Source organism: Leptopilina boulardi, unplaced genomic scaffold (genome assembly GCF_019393585.1).
Source record: "Leptopilina boulardi isolate dan_hultmark-lab unplaced genomic scaffold, ZJU_Lbou_2.1 LbouV2_123, whole genome shotgun sequence".
NCBI classification, from domain to species: Eukaryota; Metazoa; Arthropoda; class Insecta; order Hymenoptera; family Figitidae; genus Leptopilina; species Leptopilina boulardi.
The window spans coordinates 3706690-3724390 of NW_026137667.1; the positions used below are offsets into that span (position 1 = coordinate 3706690).

Genomic DNA, 17701 nt, shown 5'->3' on the forward strand with positions numbered 1-17701 from the left:
TTTTTTTTAAAATAAAAATGGGAAATTCGAAAAAATGTAAATGTGTGGTGTTAACTTTACAAGAAAAAAAAAAATTCAATATTTATTTTAAAAAAATTGACTAGTGAATAACATTCACTAACTATTCAGCTAGAATTAATTAATTTAATTTTACTAACATTATTTTTATTAAAAATTATTAATAGACGATAATATTCAAAAATATTGTATTCAAATTGAATGAAAAAATTTTCGAAATTCTATTTATTCCCTTTACAAAAAAAAAAAAAAAAATCTACGAGAATTGCTGTACCTCGTTTACGTCTGACATAAGTTATTAAAAATGTTAATTCATACGTGCATTATAATATTCAGAGAACTGATCCTTTTTTTTTCGAAGCCAAAAACATTGCGAACATTCGTTTTTCCAAAAATATAATGATCGCATTGCCATTCACAACTTTGATACATCCTAGATATAAGTTGTCACCTATATACAATTAAAACAAAGCTTGAACAAAATTCACTATACCAATTTTTGTTTTTTTTTTTTTGACAATTTTTTTTTTTTGTTTCAGTATAAATATCAAAAAATGTTATCACTTAATGCATTTCTTAATACATTTCTAATTAAAATTTACTTAATTTTTATCTAGTCCATAACAATAACTTCTTTCATTAATTAATCATCACATTTATGAATTAAGAATAATGATAGTGAATTTTGTTCTAGCATTTTTCGACTACAATGAGGTGTAATTGTTGCTCCTGTAAAAAGTCTAGACAGATTTCGATTTTTAGTTCCGATTTTTTTTTTTTTGTTTGAGCTCTGATTTAAACACATTTATACAAAAACAAAGAAAATTTCAAAATTTTCTTTTCCCTCACTGTATGACCTGTACAACGGAAAGCAAAACTAATTTCCTTTTTTCTTTTAATTGTTCTCCACTAAGAGCAATGAATTTTGAAGAGAATTTTTCTACCTAAAATCAGAGAAGAATAAATCTTCGTATAGAATTAAAGAGACTAAATCTCCGCCTAGAATAAGAGAATAAATCTTCGTCTAGAATAAAGAGAATTAAATCACTACGACAAAATATGAAAAATACATGAACAAGAACTTAATTGTTCTTTGTTTCCCTGAAAAAAGATTGCACATGATGAAAACGACTCTAGTTATACATAAACAAACAGTACAACTTTTAAGTATTATTTCTGGAAATAATGTATAACAAAATTGATTTTTACAAATAGATTATGCACTGACAAAGAAATTTTTTTTTTTTTTTTACCAAATGTTCAAGACAAAGATAGATAAGATAAATATTTAACTAAAAAGAAATGCAGTGAGTTATCTTTTTTTTTTTGTAATTAATTTCTAATTATTTCTTTTTGCGTGCAACTTGTTCTTTCAATTGTTTGTACCTTATAGGGCAACAAAAAACTTTGTAAAAAAAAGACATTTTTATTCGTAAAGATTTAGAAATATCAAATTCTCTATAATTACGTAATATAACAACGTTATAATAAGTAAAGAAAAAAAAAACAACAATTTTTAAATTACGAAAGGACTTTTTTTTCACAAATATAAATGTACTTTCGTACTTACTCGGTATTTGTTTTTTTTTGACAGTAAAATAGCTACAAAATACCTAATTTTTCAAAATCGGCACGTTTTTAAATTTATCCGAGCACACGACAACAGGGAAAAAGATTATAAGGTACTTAATATGATAATAAGTTGGTTGCACGCCCAGAAACACCAAAAACTTCTCATTATCTCGCTTGCTCAAAACTTCGTATACAGAAATCTTCTTTTACAGATCGGCACTTGACTTCTTCTTCATCAGAAAATTTTTCTCAAATGAAAATTGCGATAATTTCTGCGAACTTTTGACAGTCGAGTAATTTTTTTTTTTTTTCTTTTAATGGGGGTATGTATGTCATGCTCACGGATTTCTTTGGTGCAATCGCTGCTTAATAGCGATAGACGCAGAGGTTAGTCTAAAAAAGAAAAGAAAGAAAAGAAAGGGAAGAACCCAATATTTTTTTTCTTCAAAAAGGGCCGACGAACGTGCTCTCTTTTGGTTAACTATTAGGTTTTTTTTTTTTTTTATAATCCAATTTTGCAAGATGATTATAAACAGTAGAAAAAAATCATTTTTCAAAATTGGATATTGGATATAGTTAATAACTAATCAGTAGGAAAAAAAGGCGTGTGTTGCTACTTTACAGTTCGCGCGCCGTTACATGAAACGCGATCGTTTGTGCGTTGGAGATCCCATGTCCACATCGTGAGAGGCTGGTCTTTTATGATGACGGGCAAATTCACTGCTTATAAAAGCGGATAATTCTGTTTGTCGACCCATTCGTCGTGACATTGGTGAACCTAAAATTCAAGTTTCAAATTAAAAAAAAAAGTTAACTCTTGTTACAAAAAGAGAAAGAGAGAAATAAAGAACATACCAGAAAGAGCAATTGCTTCCCGAAAAGTGTGTAATTCTGGATCTACATCACTTCCTGGTGTTGGAGTTGGTGTTACAACCATGCTTGCCGTTGGACTTTGAGGTGGTGAACCACAAACCATCATTCGTGGTTTTGGCGAACTTCTATCGAACGATTTCAATATAATTAACATTTGTTATTTTTTATAATTCAAACTATTATTAATTTATTAAATAAAAAATAATTAAAGAAGTTAATAAAAAATATAAACATTGAAACTATTTAAATATTTATTGTTTTTAAATATATAGCATAAAAGCTTGAGAGAAAGGTTAAAATTGTTGCAACGTTACCTGTGCGAGTGTGGCCTTGAAGGAGGTGGTTTACCAGCGAGATATGCTAACAGGTCTTCCCTGCGAATCATGCGCCTCTTTTTTCTAGCCCAATTCATTATTTCTTTGCTACGTTTTTGCTTTCCCGATTCAGTGCCCAATTCACAACACTTCTTCATGCCTTCCACCGATTCTGTAAGTATATCAAATTAATTTTTCAATAGAAAATTTGAGATTTCATAATTAAAATTTATGAGTAAAAAAAAATCTGGAAAGTCGTATAAATTTTCATTTTAGGATCAAAATATTAAATTTTATCCTGTTTTGTTATTTGAAGCAAAAGGCATTTCAAAAAAAAAAAAAAAAACTTGAAAAATTTAAATACACAAAGAAAAAGAACTCGTAAACATGTTCCAATAGTGACGAAATTATTTGAGCTCAAGTTACACGACAATAGTTATTTCTAGAATAAAAATAAATTCGTTTTTCTTAATTCTGTCTCTGAAAAAGAAAGAATTTACTCTTTTTAGTTTCACTTTTTTTTTAGCCAACAAGAAAGAATTTATATGTTATAAAATAAAAATGTAAAAAAAAGTCTTTGAAAATGATTGTGAAAAATACAAATGTTGAAACAGCTGATCAGTGTCAAAGGTCAGCTGTTTTCGTCTAATGATCTAAATGCATGCAAATTTTAGAAAATGCACAAAAGTGGTGTGACAGGTATAAATAAAAACAAAAAGGGTTTTAAATCACAATACTGGAGAAAGGATGAAATATTTTTAAGTGGGGGATGTTGTAGGTAAAAAGAGGGAGAGGTTAGCCTTGCAACCAGCACTGTTGACAGCGAAGGTAACGACGCAGACACGCACCTTTGTACAACGAGGTAACCGTACCCGCAGCAGTCTGAAAGGGCAACCAAAGGGATGCACCCTGGGAGCGATCTGCAAAAAGAGAGAATAAATTCCACGTTAGAAAATCGATAGACACAGAATTCACTAGCGAGCAATCGTGCCTCTTCTCACAAAATGGATGTCACTCAAAATGGCAACAGAATACTGAACTTAAAAGCAAGGGGGTTAATCACTTTTTCAGGATACTTTGAGGCAGGATTGCTGATGTTAAAAAAAAAAAACAACACAATATATGACGCAGCCTGCCTTTATAAAGTTGGGCTATGGCTGTTGCCGTAGAATGAAATCCGGACCAAATTTGTTGCGCGTAAAATTCCTTTTGGTTGTGCAGCTGATTTTCATAGTCGGGCTCGGCCTCGATCGCCTCAACACATTGCTGTTCCCAGTTTGAGTACCAAAGATCCATTATAGGATCCTCCTCGCTTCTATCGTCACTCATGGCTTACACTTCACACACCCACTTGAACTCGCGAGAACAAGTAAACTTCGCAGCTTTTTGAATGCACCACAACCACTCACTTCCTTCCGAGTCAAGTCGCAGCCATTACGATTTAACCTCGGATTCATGAAACTGCTACAGCAAAAGATTGTCGACACACGCGAACAAAATAAAATAGATACGAACGTACGACAGCACATACGTTCCTTCCCTTTCCACCCAATACAAGTTCCACACTTGCAGAATTCTCATCAATTTGTTGTAGTTAATTTATTATTTGACAGATGTCGCTAGCTGTTTAAACGGAATGTGCTGCCATCTTGAAAAAAACGTTAGGAACTTTTATCAATTCGAATTGAATTCAGTTTCGCTCATTTGTTCGTTAGTTTTTCTTGTAAAATCAGTGTTAAAAAGTGTTATATGCAAAAAGTGTTGTTTGTTTTGAGAAAAAAGTGAAAATATACAAAAGTTTTGTGTAAATAATCGTCATAGTGAGGATCATGTTATCTTTTCGTTTTGGAACGTGCGTGGAAAATAGTAAACTACTCTTCCGGATGGAATTTGGTAAATATACTTTGTTTTTATCATTTATACATTTATTTGTATTAATTAATTACGTTATTTATTCGTTTCTACTGTTATCACATTGTTTGACAATCCTAACCTCATTTCAACTAATGCCATGTGTATCTTTTGGCAATGATCCAAAATTGCACCTATAAAGAGAGGTTAAACAAAAAATGTTCACTTTATAGCTTATTTATGATCCGATTTTATTATTGTCCAAAAATTTCATTAAATAGAAATATATATATATATATATACAACGTCAAATATTTCATAAAAATAAATTCTTTTAAATACACATAATATATTATCGTTATATATATCTATAAATGCATATATATGTACATCTAAAAAAAATTTTGTACAAGTATATAGTATATTATAAAACATTTACAAATTTAACTTTTTTAACAAATAAAATATGTATTAAGTACAAAGATGTAATATTTTCTTGAGTTTCGTATTATATAAATGAATAATATAAAATTTATATTGCACTAACTATAACAATAAAATCTCTCTCACTATATATTCCAATATTTTAGTATTCATTATATTGTTTCATTCCGAATTAATGGAATTTTAATAATATCTGTTCGAGTAAATCATCCTTTTACATATTTTGCAAACAACTTTGAAAGCTTTTCATAACATAGTCTTTACTCTCTCCTCCCATACATATTGTTTTAGTTTGTTTTAATCCATAAATATGATTTTTTTTTCGCTATGAAAATCCATTTGAACCATCTGCCGATTTTTCTGGCAAACATTTTGTTATTGTAGGCTCTATCGACTTCCAGACTTCCGCCAACTGAAAAATGGATAATTTTTTTTAAAATAATGAAATATTTATAGAAACCTTTTTTTTTTTTGGTACCATATATTTTTGTTATTAAATAATACCTCTGAGTGACCACGAATTTGAACGCTTACAAGACTTTGTAAAACAGTTGCGAGAATTTCTAAATGAGCATGAACCAATTGTGTTTCCATATGAAGACAATGTAAGGAGAACAAATTTCTTAATTCAACATTGGCAATTACTGATTCTTGAGCAACCATTTTATTTTCTAAATATTCGACAGTATCCGCCTGTGAATAAAATAGAAATTTTTTTAAAAAGTAATTTTATATTAATTTTTATAATTATTTTAATTTTTAAATTGATAAACTTACATCAGTTCCTCGTATTACTCCTTGCATTTGTCGCTTTTTTAAAGATAACATTGTTGACAATGCTCGTTGATGATCAGCACTGACTCCTCTTTCATGTCTTTCACATAAACTTCTATGAGCAATAAGAATGTCCAACAATACATTTAAACGCTCGCAAACAACAGTTTCTTCTCTCACCGCTTGTTGTAAAGCTCTTGTTGATAGTAAATTAATTTCTCTATAATAGAAATATTTTATTGTTACAAATTCTCTATAATTAATAAAATTATTAATTAAATAATTTAAAAAAATATTTAAATATTTAAAAATATTTATTTTAAATTATTCTCTCACTTTGAAATAGTGTGAAATCCTTTTTTCATGTCCTCCCAAATTGTCAAACCTCCCGTGGACCATGGACTCGTTTCATGTGATTGTGATGCTAAATTATTTAATTGCGTTCCCATTTCCACCATATCAACAGCATAACTATGCGATCTAATAGCCAAACAATCGGCAATAGTTTTTAATCGTGAAATTCCCAAAAGTATCACACGTATTTGATCTCTACTATTGGCAAATTCAGTTAATGCCTCAGGTGGTACTAATTCCTTAGCTCTTGATGATAATTCTGATGTGCCAAATTCATCAGGTACTCTTCGAAAGACTTCACGTATTTTATGTTGTGTTTCCTCGCCAGTGTAGGTGAAAAAAAATTGTACAATTGGATCTTTATTTACAACTGGATGTCGTGCAATTAAAGTGAGAAATCTTAATAGAGATCTTCTTCGTTCTTCCAAAAATTGTGAATCAGCTGTGAAAAATTGAATAAGCGAGTAATGAGAAAATAATTATTATTATTATTTTTCTTTAAAATATAATACGATAATTGACTTACCACCGACAATTTTCTTTGGAGGCAATTTTGGTATTAATCTGTAGGGAAATCTTGTTAAAAGAAGTTCATGTAATGAAACAAAATCATTGTATCGCCTGTAAACCATGGAATTGAATCTCTAAAAAGAGATTTAATATTAATTTTATTGCTTTAGGATTATATATTTGGTACACTGAAAACGAAGCTGAAGTACGCAACGTTTATGATAAACAATTTTTAAAGAAATAATTTTTTAAAATGAAAAATTCTATAATTTTTCGCCTAAAAAATATTTTTTGTAGTTTTCATTAATTAATAAATTATAAAAAAATATTTTTTAAGCAAAAAATTATAGAATTTTTCATTTTAAAAAATTATTTCTTTAAAAATCGTTTATCATAAACGTTGAGTACTTCAGCTTCGTCACTGAAAAAAAATTTTATTTGATTCAAATACTCGATTACTTGACTATTATCAAATAAATATTTATACTTGAACCAAATAATTTTTATTTGAATTAAATAAATTTTATTTGAACCAATAATTTCTGTATTTGACTCAAATAATAATTATTTGATATAAATAAATATTTATTTTGATAATATTCAAGTAATCGAGTATTTGAATCAAATAAATTTTTTTTTCATGTATATTAAAATTACCTTGCTTGTAACTTGATATTCCACGTGTTTGAGAAATATTCCTTTTTTCTCTGGTACTAAATTGACTTCAATTGTGTCTATATTACAAATATCAGAATAGGTGAGATTTAATTTTGATGGATTATATCCTCTGTGTAATCGTTGGGCCAAAAGTGTCACTTCTGCCAAATCACCCAGAGTTGGCACAGGTAATTCTAAAATTAAAAAATGTATAAATAATTTTATTTATTATTATTATTATTTTTTTTTTTTTTTTTTTGTTTGATTATATTAACCTTGTGTTTCGGAATTTTCCAAAAGTTTGTCACTTGGTTGTTTTCCTTGTTGAGCAAATCCAACTAAAGCCAGACCTTTATACAATCCACTTCGTGTCAAGTATCCTATTTTACTGTCAACCAGTTCCCATATCTAAAATAAAGAATTTTTTTATAAATTTAAAATTAAATTAATTTTAATTAATTTTTTAATTATTTTTATTAATCGTTTTATAAATATTAATTAAAAAATTAATTTTCCACAATTTGATTTAGAGAAATTTTTCAATATTTTATTTGCAGCCTTCGATTTCCATTGTTTCTGATTTTTACGAGAATTTCTTAATAATTTTAGTGAAATCGCGTTTAATAATAAAAATTCATAATTGTTGGTACATGAAGTGAAGCGTAAAATTTAATAAAAATATTTAAGTAAAATTATTCGCGTCCGCGTGACAACGGAAGTAAGAGGGAATTCAGGGTTACTATATAATAATGTCTCTTCTTTTGTATAAAAATAGAGAAGTCAAATAAAACTTGGAAAGATATGTAATATATATTAAAATTAAAAGACCTTAATAATTTACAATTAATGATTGCATAAGAATAGATGAGAAATAATTGAAGCGAATCTCAATTAGAAACATAAAGATCAGACATTGATGATACTCAAGCCTTGACCTCTAAACTTTCATACATACTTAGAAGAAAGTAACTATATATATAGATATATAATTTCATTGAAGATTAATTTATTCGCATATATGTGTCATGATTCTTACAATCATTTCTAATTTTAAAAATATCCGTTTGCAAAAAAAAAATTATTTTAAATAATTCGAGAAAACCAGATTTGTTTCCACTGTGTTGAATCATTCATTTCGTTAAAAATCATTTAACAAAATGAATTATTCAAGTTGAATTATAGTTGAGCAAAGTTTGAAAATCATCTAAAGTCCAATTAAAACTTCTTTTTTTATCTCAATGGTCATTCTCTTGAGACCTCCAAAAAAAAATAAAAAATGGGAAAAAAACTAAAAGATAACAAACTAATTAATGTACTTTGTATTAATAATTAAAAAAATAATACAATAAGTAAGATTTTAATAATTTTTTTTATTTAATTACAGAATTATGGATGGATTTACCTGGCTGATTTATTGACTTCATATACTTTCGGCCAAGAAGTGGTTTTTACCTGACTGAATTAATTAACCAAGTGAGTGGAAATTACATACTTTTTTTTTAGAAAATTAAGAAGTAAAAACAAAAACTTCCTTTTTAAACAAAAATAGAATTTAGAATTTTTTTTTTCTTTTAAAAATAGTGAAAATGTCTATTTTTCTCGCAGCAATAGACTAGAGAGTTAATTGAAATTAATTGAAACTACAAAAATATAAATCTTTGAAAATGAAAAGATTGTGATTATGCATTTACGATTAAGATCAGTGATTTATTGTTTGTTCTTCTTCCGCTTTATGGCAATTACAAAATAAACATTTCTTCTTTAAAAAGATTCGAGATGACGAGAGCTGGTACCACAAATACTGACTCAATAAATTTAAAAGAGTGTGAGTCTATGAACACATTCACATTGTTAGGCAGTACAAGTGCACTAGGTATCAATTACGTCTACTTGTATATCCGTCCCTTATCACTATGCAATAATAACTATTATTAATATATTAAAATGATTACTAACTTCCCTCATTATAATATTGTCAACCACTTGTCTTTATTAAATTTAATTAATATAAGTGATTAAAAAAAATATTACATTTTTAAAAATTTTTTTTTTTTTAATATTTTTATCATTTATAATTTATAATTAAAAATACACAATTGAAAATAATTATTGAAGGAGCAATTAGAATTAGGAGGAAAAAATTGTTAAAATTTTTCTATATAGTTAAATAAAATTTATAAAAGTTAGTTTTATATAAAATTCTTATTCATAGTATGTCAGCTTTTTTATATCATCAACGGGCGTTTCAATGATAAATATTTCCCGATAACTTGTTTTTTTTTACACCGATTATAAAATACCGCTTAATTATTTACCGTCTTTCGTTATTTTTAAACAAAATAAACAATCTTTTATTCTGGTGAAAGTTAAATTTAATTCTTCTAAATTACAAAATTTCTATTCTTTACTATATATTAAAATAAATTTTTACAAATTAAATTTTACTTAATTTTATTTTAATTTTTATAATATTATATGAAATTATTCGGAATGTTAGAGATTAGCTTTCTCAACACTTTTTGCCATTTTTCGTTTCTTCAATAGAATCTATTTGTCCTGAAGTGGACATTTAATCTTTTAATTATACCTTCGATTTTATCCTTTTATGGATACCAATCTTTAGTCTTAGATATTTTTAAAATATATCTTCTAAATTTCATTTTTTATAAAGGCTTGAATTTTTTTTTTTAAGATTTCATTTCATTTCTAAAAATAGTTTATAATTGTATATTATTATTATTTAATAATTTTAAAATTAGAGCTTTACATTGAATTCCTAGTGAATAAAATGTGACCTTGCTATAGAATGAGATGCAGTCAAAAGTGAAAGGTAAAATAGAAGATATTAACTCAAAGCCAGAGAAATATATCGTCTATGAACCGAAGTAAAGACTTTTTTTTTCCAAATAAGATATTCCCCTGAGTGTATATATCGCCCAAGGTGAATGAACTTCATTCAAATGCAAAATATTTCAATTCTTAACAAATATATGTTATATTTAGGACAAGTTCTCAAGTTTCACTCCAGTGATTCTGTATTTAATTTTCTCGCGCAGTTTATTTAAACATTTTTTAATAATCATTTCAATGATTATTAATTATTCGAATATTATATATGCAAAAAAATTTATTCAGTCTTCATTTTATTAATATTGTTATCTTCAGGAGTAAATTTTACAAAGTATAAATTAAATGCGCATATAATGTTTGTTAAAAATATCGTTAAAAAAAAAAAAATTGTCAATCAATAAAAGAAGAGACAAAATTATATGAGTCGATCTCAATTCACGCCTAAAGGAACCTTGAGTCAAAACCGGTTTATATATTCTGCAAAGAGATCAAAAAATGAAAAAAAAAAATAAAAAATTTTTTATTTTTACTTAACCTCGACAATCTCAAAATTACATTGAAAAACAAACATGCCTCAAGATATTCAAAGTTCAATTATAATCAATTATAAAAATTTCCCAGAGTAAAATCGATAAAGTAGAATGAGAAATAGAAAAAAATTAGTTTCAAAGTTTAGGAAAATATTTTCGATTTTTCAATTTTAATTTAGATTGACGTCACAGAAAATTAAAAGGCAACGCTTATTATTTTAATCCATTTTGGTATTAAAATAAGCAAAATTGAATTAAAATAATAAGCGTTGTAACTTATTTTAATGCCTTTTAATTTTCTGTGCTAAGTTTAAAAAATAACTTTTCGATTTGTCTTTTTCTTTTTAATATTTTCCATATATTATTAGTTCAAAGAACTTGTGTGTGACATAAGTTATTAACTAATGCATAAATGTTGTGAATTTGGTTATTATGAACTTTCTGTGAGTAGTGAAAGATAAAATGTTGTTAGTATTATGACGCGATGTCCTAATTTCTTGAGACCGCTATATTCCTGTTCGCACGGTCGAATCACGTATGGCTTTTGAATTACAGGTGCCATAGTGCCTTAAAACTGTACTTTTTTCTCTTCTTATTGCATATACTGTAGTATATGTATCTATTTTACCTGACTAAGAATAGAGCTGCTTAATTGTGATTTGACAAGAAGCGATTTAAACACTTCTTTTTCCACATTTCCACTAGTTGGTGAACAAATTTTTTGATACACATCTCGATAAAATGCTGGTATCGAACCTGTAATTAAATTTATTTCAATTAATTATTATTATTATTATTATTAATTAGTTATATTTCAATTATATTAATATTTTAATAAATGACACGATAAAGAGTTATAAACAATGAAATAATAATTCAATAATGACAGATATTTGAAATTTGTTGTAATAATATTATATAATCATTTTTTACTTGCAACAAAAATTTAACTATTCCATTGTTTTCGCTTAATTTAATTATTAATTATTATAATTTTGCATATTTTTTTTTCTTCATCTAAATCAAAAATGAAATATTTAATAAACCGAGTCATAATCGTATCAAAGGATGATAAGTGATAACATGTAATAATTACATATTTCGTAATAAAAGCAACATTAAAAAAAAATAATGTAATTTTCTATTATAAATTTTTTGCATCTCTTATTGAAAAATTTGATCACGAAATAGGCTTCTAAATTATGCTGCCATATATGACGCATATTATCTTCTATAAGTACAAATGGCAATATCAAAATGTGACAGGAAATAATTTATTTTCATTCTTCCTGCTTCAATAAATGTTTTAATATTTTTTAAAACGTATTTTACACTTTGACGTAATGCATCAAAATGTATACAGAATGAAAAAAATTTTTTTAAAAATAGTTAAACAATTTTTTTTTTTTAATTTATATTTTTTGCTAACTTTTTTTATCAAATTTATTAAAATATTTTATTACGAATTCATATACGCAACAATTTCTTTATAATTTGATGTTTATACAATATTTTCACCTGTATAAACACCGGTACCAAAATAAAATGATTATTTAATTATTCTCTTTCATATTGCTGAAACCAGTTTTAATTATATGTTTTAAATTCATTATTAAAGAATATTCTAAAAAAGAGGAAAAATTATTCATTTATATTCAAAGTAAAATAATATAGAAAAAAAGGGACATTTGTAGATTTTATTTACCTGACGATAGATCGGTTGACGCCATATTGGTGCACTTTTAAGATCCTGGAGGATCGTTCCAGGATTATTTGATTTTAAGGATAAAAGTTCCTTTTAACACTGTTAAATTTTTTTTTTTTTTAATATATACGATTTTGATAACACTTTTTTTTCAATTACACTAACAAGTTTTGACGTTACTTTACAAATGGGAACGTCGACAAATCGAACGTCGCATGCCATTGCCGTATGGCGCAGAACTGAATTAAGAACTACTGACAGTAAAACCTGTTTCTTTTGATGCATTACGGCCTCTCGTGGTTTCTGTTTAGACTAAATTGTTGTGAAAGTGAAAAAATTTATGTCTTTTTCATGTAAAAAATTATAAGATACAAACTATTACTAAAGGGGATACCGGATTTTTTTCCGCTAATATTGCTTTCCAAATTAATTTTTTTAATTTTATATTCCCTTTCAAAAATATTGTTTAACAATATATAGAAAAAAAAGGATTTCATCAAAAATTAAAAATTGAGCGACGAAGGTTATTAAAAGATTTATATATATATTTTAGAAAATTTTATTTTTATACGATTGAGGTATACTATCGTTTTATAGTATTTTAATGATATTAAACTTATTCATACTTTAGAAAATCAAAATTTTCTCGATTTTTTTTTTTAACAGGAAAGTTCTCCCATAGGATAAGGATTTGGTGTTTGTCTCAATTTTTCTAATTCTTTTTCAAGTCCTGTTGGCCGTTTTTTATTCAATGATTGAATAAGACGAAGTTTTTCAGCAACTTCCTGTTGTATTATTATCCGATATTTCTTCCCTTGTCCCAAGGCTTCCATATCCTTTAGAAATTCGATTCTTTCGCGAATACCTTGGACAACTGAAAACGATTTATATTTTGATAATAAATTCTTTGAATTTTGTACACTGAAAAAAAATTTATTTGGTTCAAATACTCGATTACTTGACTATATTATCAAATAAATATTTATTTGAATTAAATAAATTGTATTTGAACCAATAATTTCTGTATTTGAAACAAATATCATTTAATTGACTCAAATAATAATTATTTGATACAAATAAATATTTATTTGATAATAGTCAAGTAATCGAGTATTTGAACCAAATAAATTTTTTTTTCAGTGTATTTTTATATAATTTTGTTTTATATTTATATAATCATAGTGCAATTGAGATGAGATTCATATATACTCACGTTCCTCAAAAATTTCATCATCATTAGGAGTAGGGGGTAGTTTTTTAGCTCTGTGTAAATTTAATGGTCCATTAGGAGTTGGCGGCATATCCTTACCATACGCCATCATGTGCGCTAGATGACGTTTTTGTTTTTCCATATCAGCTGTAAAAAGAAAAATTTAATTCTCAAGTGCGCGTGTGATATTGAAAAAATATTACAAAATTCATACGTAATGGTTCAGTTCTTCTAAATTGTTCTCTCTCATTGTTAATTATCAAATTTTGCGATCGTTTTCTCCATACACTTGGATATATTACCTATAAGGAAAATTATAAATTAATTAATAATTAATAATTAATTATTACTATAATTACGTAGAATATTACCTGGGGTTCCTTTTCTTTTTTCTTATCTTTCGCCGATTTTGGATGAGGTAAAGATTCTCCACGATCCACAGCTTTTTGAATAGATTTTCTTTGCATCATACTAAGCTTCGATTCTTCCATTAATTCTAAAATCATTAATCTAAAATTAATTCTAAAAAAAATTAATAAATAAATAAAATATTAAATTAGATATAATAAACAAAAATTAGATAATAGTATCTGCTTCATAAATTGTTCCGTAATAATAAAAATATCTCGTACCTTTAATTAAATTTCTCGTTTCTTGACTATATTTTGCTCTTGGTGGATTGTGAATTGCTCCAATTCCAATACCAACTCTTTGTGTCATATTTGTTTCCCTTTTAGAATGAAAACTAAAATTGCAATTTCAATTAATGTTAGAAGAATTGATGAAAAAATAAAACAGAATGTATGTTTAAGAAAAAGGGGGTTATATCAATCTGACTAGGTTTCTATGACTACATGCGATAATTGAAAAAACTTTCTCCCACACAGAAAAAAAAAATTTGAAATAAACAAATTTTGATTAAATTAATCATTGAGTTTTTTTTAAATTTAATTTTTTTAATTGTTTAAAAAAAATTAACTAATTAATTTTAATTAATTATTTAAAAATTAAATTAAATTAATTAAAATTAATTAATTATTTAATTAAATTTGAAATAAACAAATTTTGATTAAATTAATCATTGAGTTTTTTTTTAATTTAATTTTTTTAATTGTTTAAAAAAAATTAACTTTTTAACAATTAAAAATAATAACAAAAATTAACTCAAAAAATAAAAATTAATTCAATTTTAGCTCTTTGAATCAAAAATTTATTTAAATCGAATAAATGTTTTAAATGATAAATAGAATCTTAAAAATAATTTTAAAATTTCATCAATATAATAAAATCAATTATTAATAATTAACAAAATTTGAATTCAATTCAAATGAAAATTATTTGATTCTATCAATAATATTTTTTTTTGCACAAAAACACAGTCCTTAGCAACAAAAATAAATACTTTTTTTTTTTTTTTTACAAATTTTTTGCAAAATTTTTTGTTTTATTAAATTTCTTTATGAAATGAAATTAACTGATTTTGTATCTATTTTTATCATTTATATACCTATATATAAATTATTTGTATCTAGTTTTCCAACTTTATGTATATATTTGCTCCGGTTCTAGAAAATTAAACGAAAATGCGCATGTCTGACGGCCTACAGACAGGGGTTGACCCCGGGTTGGAAAATTTTGTGATTCTTTTCATGTAAAATCGCACAAATTTTTTTTTTTTGCCCCAAGTGTTTTGTGAAAGATATTATTTATTTCAATAAGCAAATAAAGTTTTTTTTTTTCATCTAATGAATCAACAATTTGTGGTGTGATCAGTTTAATTTTCAAGAATGTTTTAACAGAAGTGAATTATTGATTCTCATCGGTCGAGTGATATACTACTTTCGTAAGTTAATATATTTTTTTTTAATTATTTAATGACAATTGTCCTTTTATTACCTATATTTATTTATTTCCATTATTATTTATTATAAATTTATGAAAATAAAATGAGAAATAAAAGAAACTTTAAATTTTGTTTTTCTCAACAGGTTTCAAGATATTTTGTTGATTCCTTTTAGAATAATCCATTCAAAAGTCAAAATGAAGGTGGGACTTTTAAAGAATTTTTTACACTTCTTTACACTTAGACAAGGCACAGTTATTATTGCCAAATTACAATTGGTAAGTTATAAAATAAATAAATTTTCAAAATTTCGCCTTCTTTTGCTAATATATAAAATTATTTTTTTTTAATATATTTGTTTTACAGTTAGTTTCTGGATATATCATAATATTTCTTGTCTTGGGTTTGTCACATGTGACGGGAATCGAAGTAATGATTGTCAGAGATACTGAGGATGCTTTAGAAAGAGAAGCACTTGAGGAAATTACGTCCAAACGTCTTAATAGCCAAAAATTGGAACTAGCGCACAAAAAAGCAATAGGTATTTTGAAAAAAGGAAAAATTATACAGAAAAAAAAATTTCATTTAATTTCTTGATATTCCTTTTTTTTACAGACGAAATGTTTGCAATGTATTTTGCACTTGTATTAACAGTCATTCATTTCATATCAGCATTATTATTGCTATATGGTGCTCTCATGGTAAAATTTATTCTTGTATTTATTTATTTAAGAAATATAAATATAATCCAATTATTAAATTATAATTACTTATGTTTACAGAACAATCGATTTTTAATGACTCCGTGGATGATGATGATGATGACAATAATCGTTTCATTATTTATAGCATTATTTCAAATAAAGGACGATTGTCCTTTTCTTGTTTTAATAGGAGGGAAATCTGACATAACCGATCGTATGTTATTTTAAAGTTTTTTTTAAAAAATATTTTCCTTCAATTAGAAATTTTTTTTTAAAAAACTTTATAATAAAATTTTTGTAAAAAATTAAAATACATAGTTTGATGTTTGGTTGACAATGAACTTTCTTTTTTCAGGGCTCGTTGTATTATTTTGTGCTGTAATCTCTATTTATATGTGGTATGTAGTTTATAGTACATTCAACAGTCTCGTGATTAAGAAGGGTATAATTCACGAAGTTCATGAGTCGCAAATAAAGTATGCGCTCCCTGTTTCTACTCAAGAGAAGAAGATGCATAACAGTAATGGAATTCCACAACCATATGACGTTTAAATATATATATATAGTGAAATATACTAATAAAAAACGATTTCACTGATGAGAAGGTAAAATTTAAAAAACATGGAAAAGAGAAAAAACCCCTTATCATTCAATGTCAATTGACAATTTAGTGATTTAGAAAAAGAATCATTTTGGTTTGATTATTTCTAACGACTTTAAAAAAAAAAAAATGGTGCTGGGCCTGTGTTCTGATGATGATGGGCCAATTTTGTTTAAAATAACTCATAAATATTTACTATTGCTCCTTCTCACTTGCCTAGTAAAAATTTAAGTCAGAGGATATGAATTTTTAAAATGACTTTGCGCTGTGAACAAAAAAACTTTAAAATAGACTCTTAAAAATGAAGATTTTTATTATTATTAAAAAAATTTATATTTTATGAACTGAGTTTCATATAGAAAAAACAAAGTGATGGAAACTATACCAAAATGCAGTAATCACACAGCTTATATTGCAACGTTACCAAAATAAAAAAAAAAAATATTTCAACTCCTAAATCAAATTAACTATAAATAAAACTACATATAATCGTGATAGGATATTAAATCCGTACATCGAAAGAAAAAAAAATGGAAATTAGTTAATTATTTTTTAAACAAGCGTTATATTTCACTAGATTATGAAATTTATATCTCCAATATATACCTTTAGTAAACTTGTAAAATACACTATCTATTAAAATTGATTTAATCAGTAAAATAACAATTAAGGCATAATGGTTTGTATTTTATATTTCAAAAAACACAACGTTCTGTGAAATTACAATCTTGCTATTTTATGGCAAAGTTCAGTGTATACACGTGTATAATAAATGTACGGAAACGTCTTTAAAAATTAAATACCTGCTTACTAATTCTGTCATAAACATCATTATGGATTATATTTATAAAATTTGTCAATTTTTTTGAAAGAAAAAAAAATATATATATA

The 17701-nt window shown here is 25.9% G+C and overlaps 5 protein-coding genes across 6 annotated transcripts in view; 2 read left to right on the forward strand and 3 right to left on the reverse strand.

Annotated features, from left to right (window-relative positions):
- Positions 1 to 1594: 1594 nt before the first annotated feature.
- LOC127287714 (telomere attrition and p53 response 1 protein) lies at positions 1595 to 4343 on the reverse strand. The gene is made up of 5 exons (XM_051314800.1): positions 3914 to 4343; positions 3626 to 3697; positions 2778 to 2949; positions 2446 to 2588; positions 1595 to 2368 (listed from the first exon to the last, which is right to left on the reverse strand). The coding sequence occupies exons 1-5, from the start codon at positions 4104 to 4106 to the stop codon at positions 2226 to 2228; spliced, it is 723 nt and encodes a 240-aa protein (XP_051170757.1). The 5' UTR covers positions 4107 to 4343; the 3' UTR covers positions 1595 to 2225.
- Positions 4344 to 4467: 124 nt separating this feature from the next.
- The window catches only part of LOC127287704 (uncharacterized), a 64062-nt gene continuing 50828 nt past the window's right edge, over positions 4468 to 17701 (forward strand). The window contains exons 1-2 of one of the 2 annotated variants that reach the window (XR_007843910.1): positions 4468 to 4670; positions 8752 to 8840. The gene's annotated coding sequence lies outside the window, so the exon portion shown is untranslated. The remainder of the gene's footprint in view (positions 4671 to 8751; positions 8841 to 17701) is intronic. The other variant, XR_007843909.1, reaches the window with a different exon arrangement.
- Positions 4998 to 12695, reverse strand: LOC127287684 (sorting nexin-8-like). Its single transcript, XM_051314748.1, has 9 exons — positions 12453 to 12695; positions 11376 to 11503; positions 7643 to 7775; positions 7368 to 7561; positions 6727 to 6844; positions 6183 to 6642; positions 5850 to 6066; positions 5577 to 5765; positions 4998 to 5484 (listed from the first exon to the last, which is right to left on the reverse strand). The coding sequence occupies exons 1-9, from the start codon at positions 12475 to 12477 to the stop codon at positions 5398 to 5400; spliced, it is 1551 nt and encodes a 516-aa protein (XP_051170705.1). The 5' UTR covers positions 12478 to 12695; the 3' UTR covers positions 4998 to 5397.
- On the reverse strand, positions 13038 to 14517 carry LOC127287736 (UPF0193 protein EVG1). The gene is made up of 5 exons (XM_051314833.1): positions 14295 to 14517; positions 14034 to 14158; positions 13877 to 13964; positions 13666 to 13809; positions 13038 to 13326 (listed from the first exon to the last, which is right to left on the reverse strand). The coding sequence occupies exons 1-5, from the start codon at positions 14380 to 14382 to the stop codon at positions 13112 to 13114; spliced, it is 660 nt and encodes a 219-aa protein (XP_051170790.1). The 5' UTR covers positions 14383 to 14517; the 3' UTR covers positions 13038 to 13111.
- On the forward strand, positions 15253 to 17610 carry LOC127287730 (uncharacterized). The gene is made up of 6 exons (XM_051314820.1): positions 15253 to 15505; positions 15651 to 15783; positions 15872 to 16046; positions 16121 to 16206; positions 16288 to 16423; positions 16565 to 17610. The coding sequence occupies exons 2-6, from the start codon at positions 15703 to 15705 to the stop codon at positions 16759 to 16761; spliced, it is 675 nt and encodes a 224-aa protein (XP_051170777.1). The 5' UTR covers positions 15253 to 15505; positions 15651 to 15702; the 3' UTR covers positions 16762 to 17610.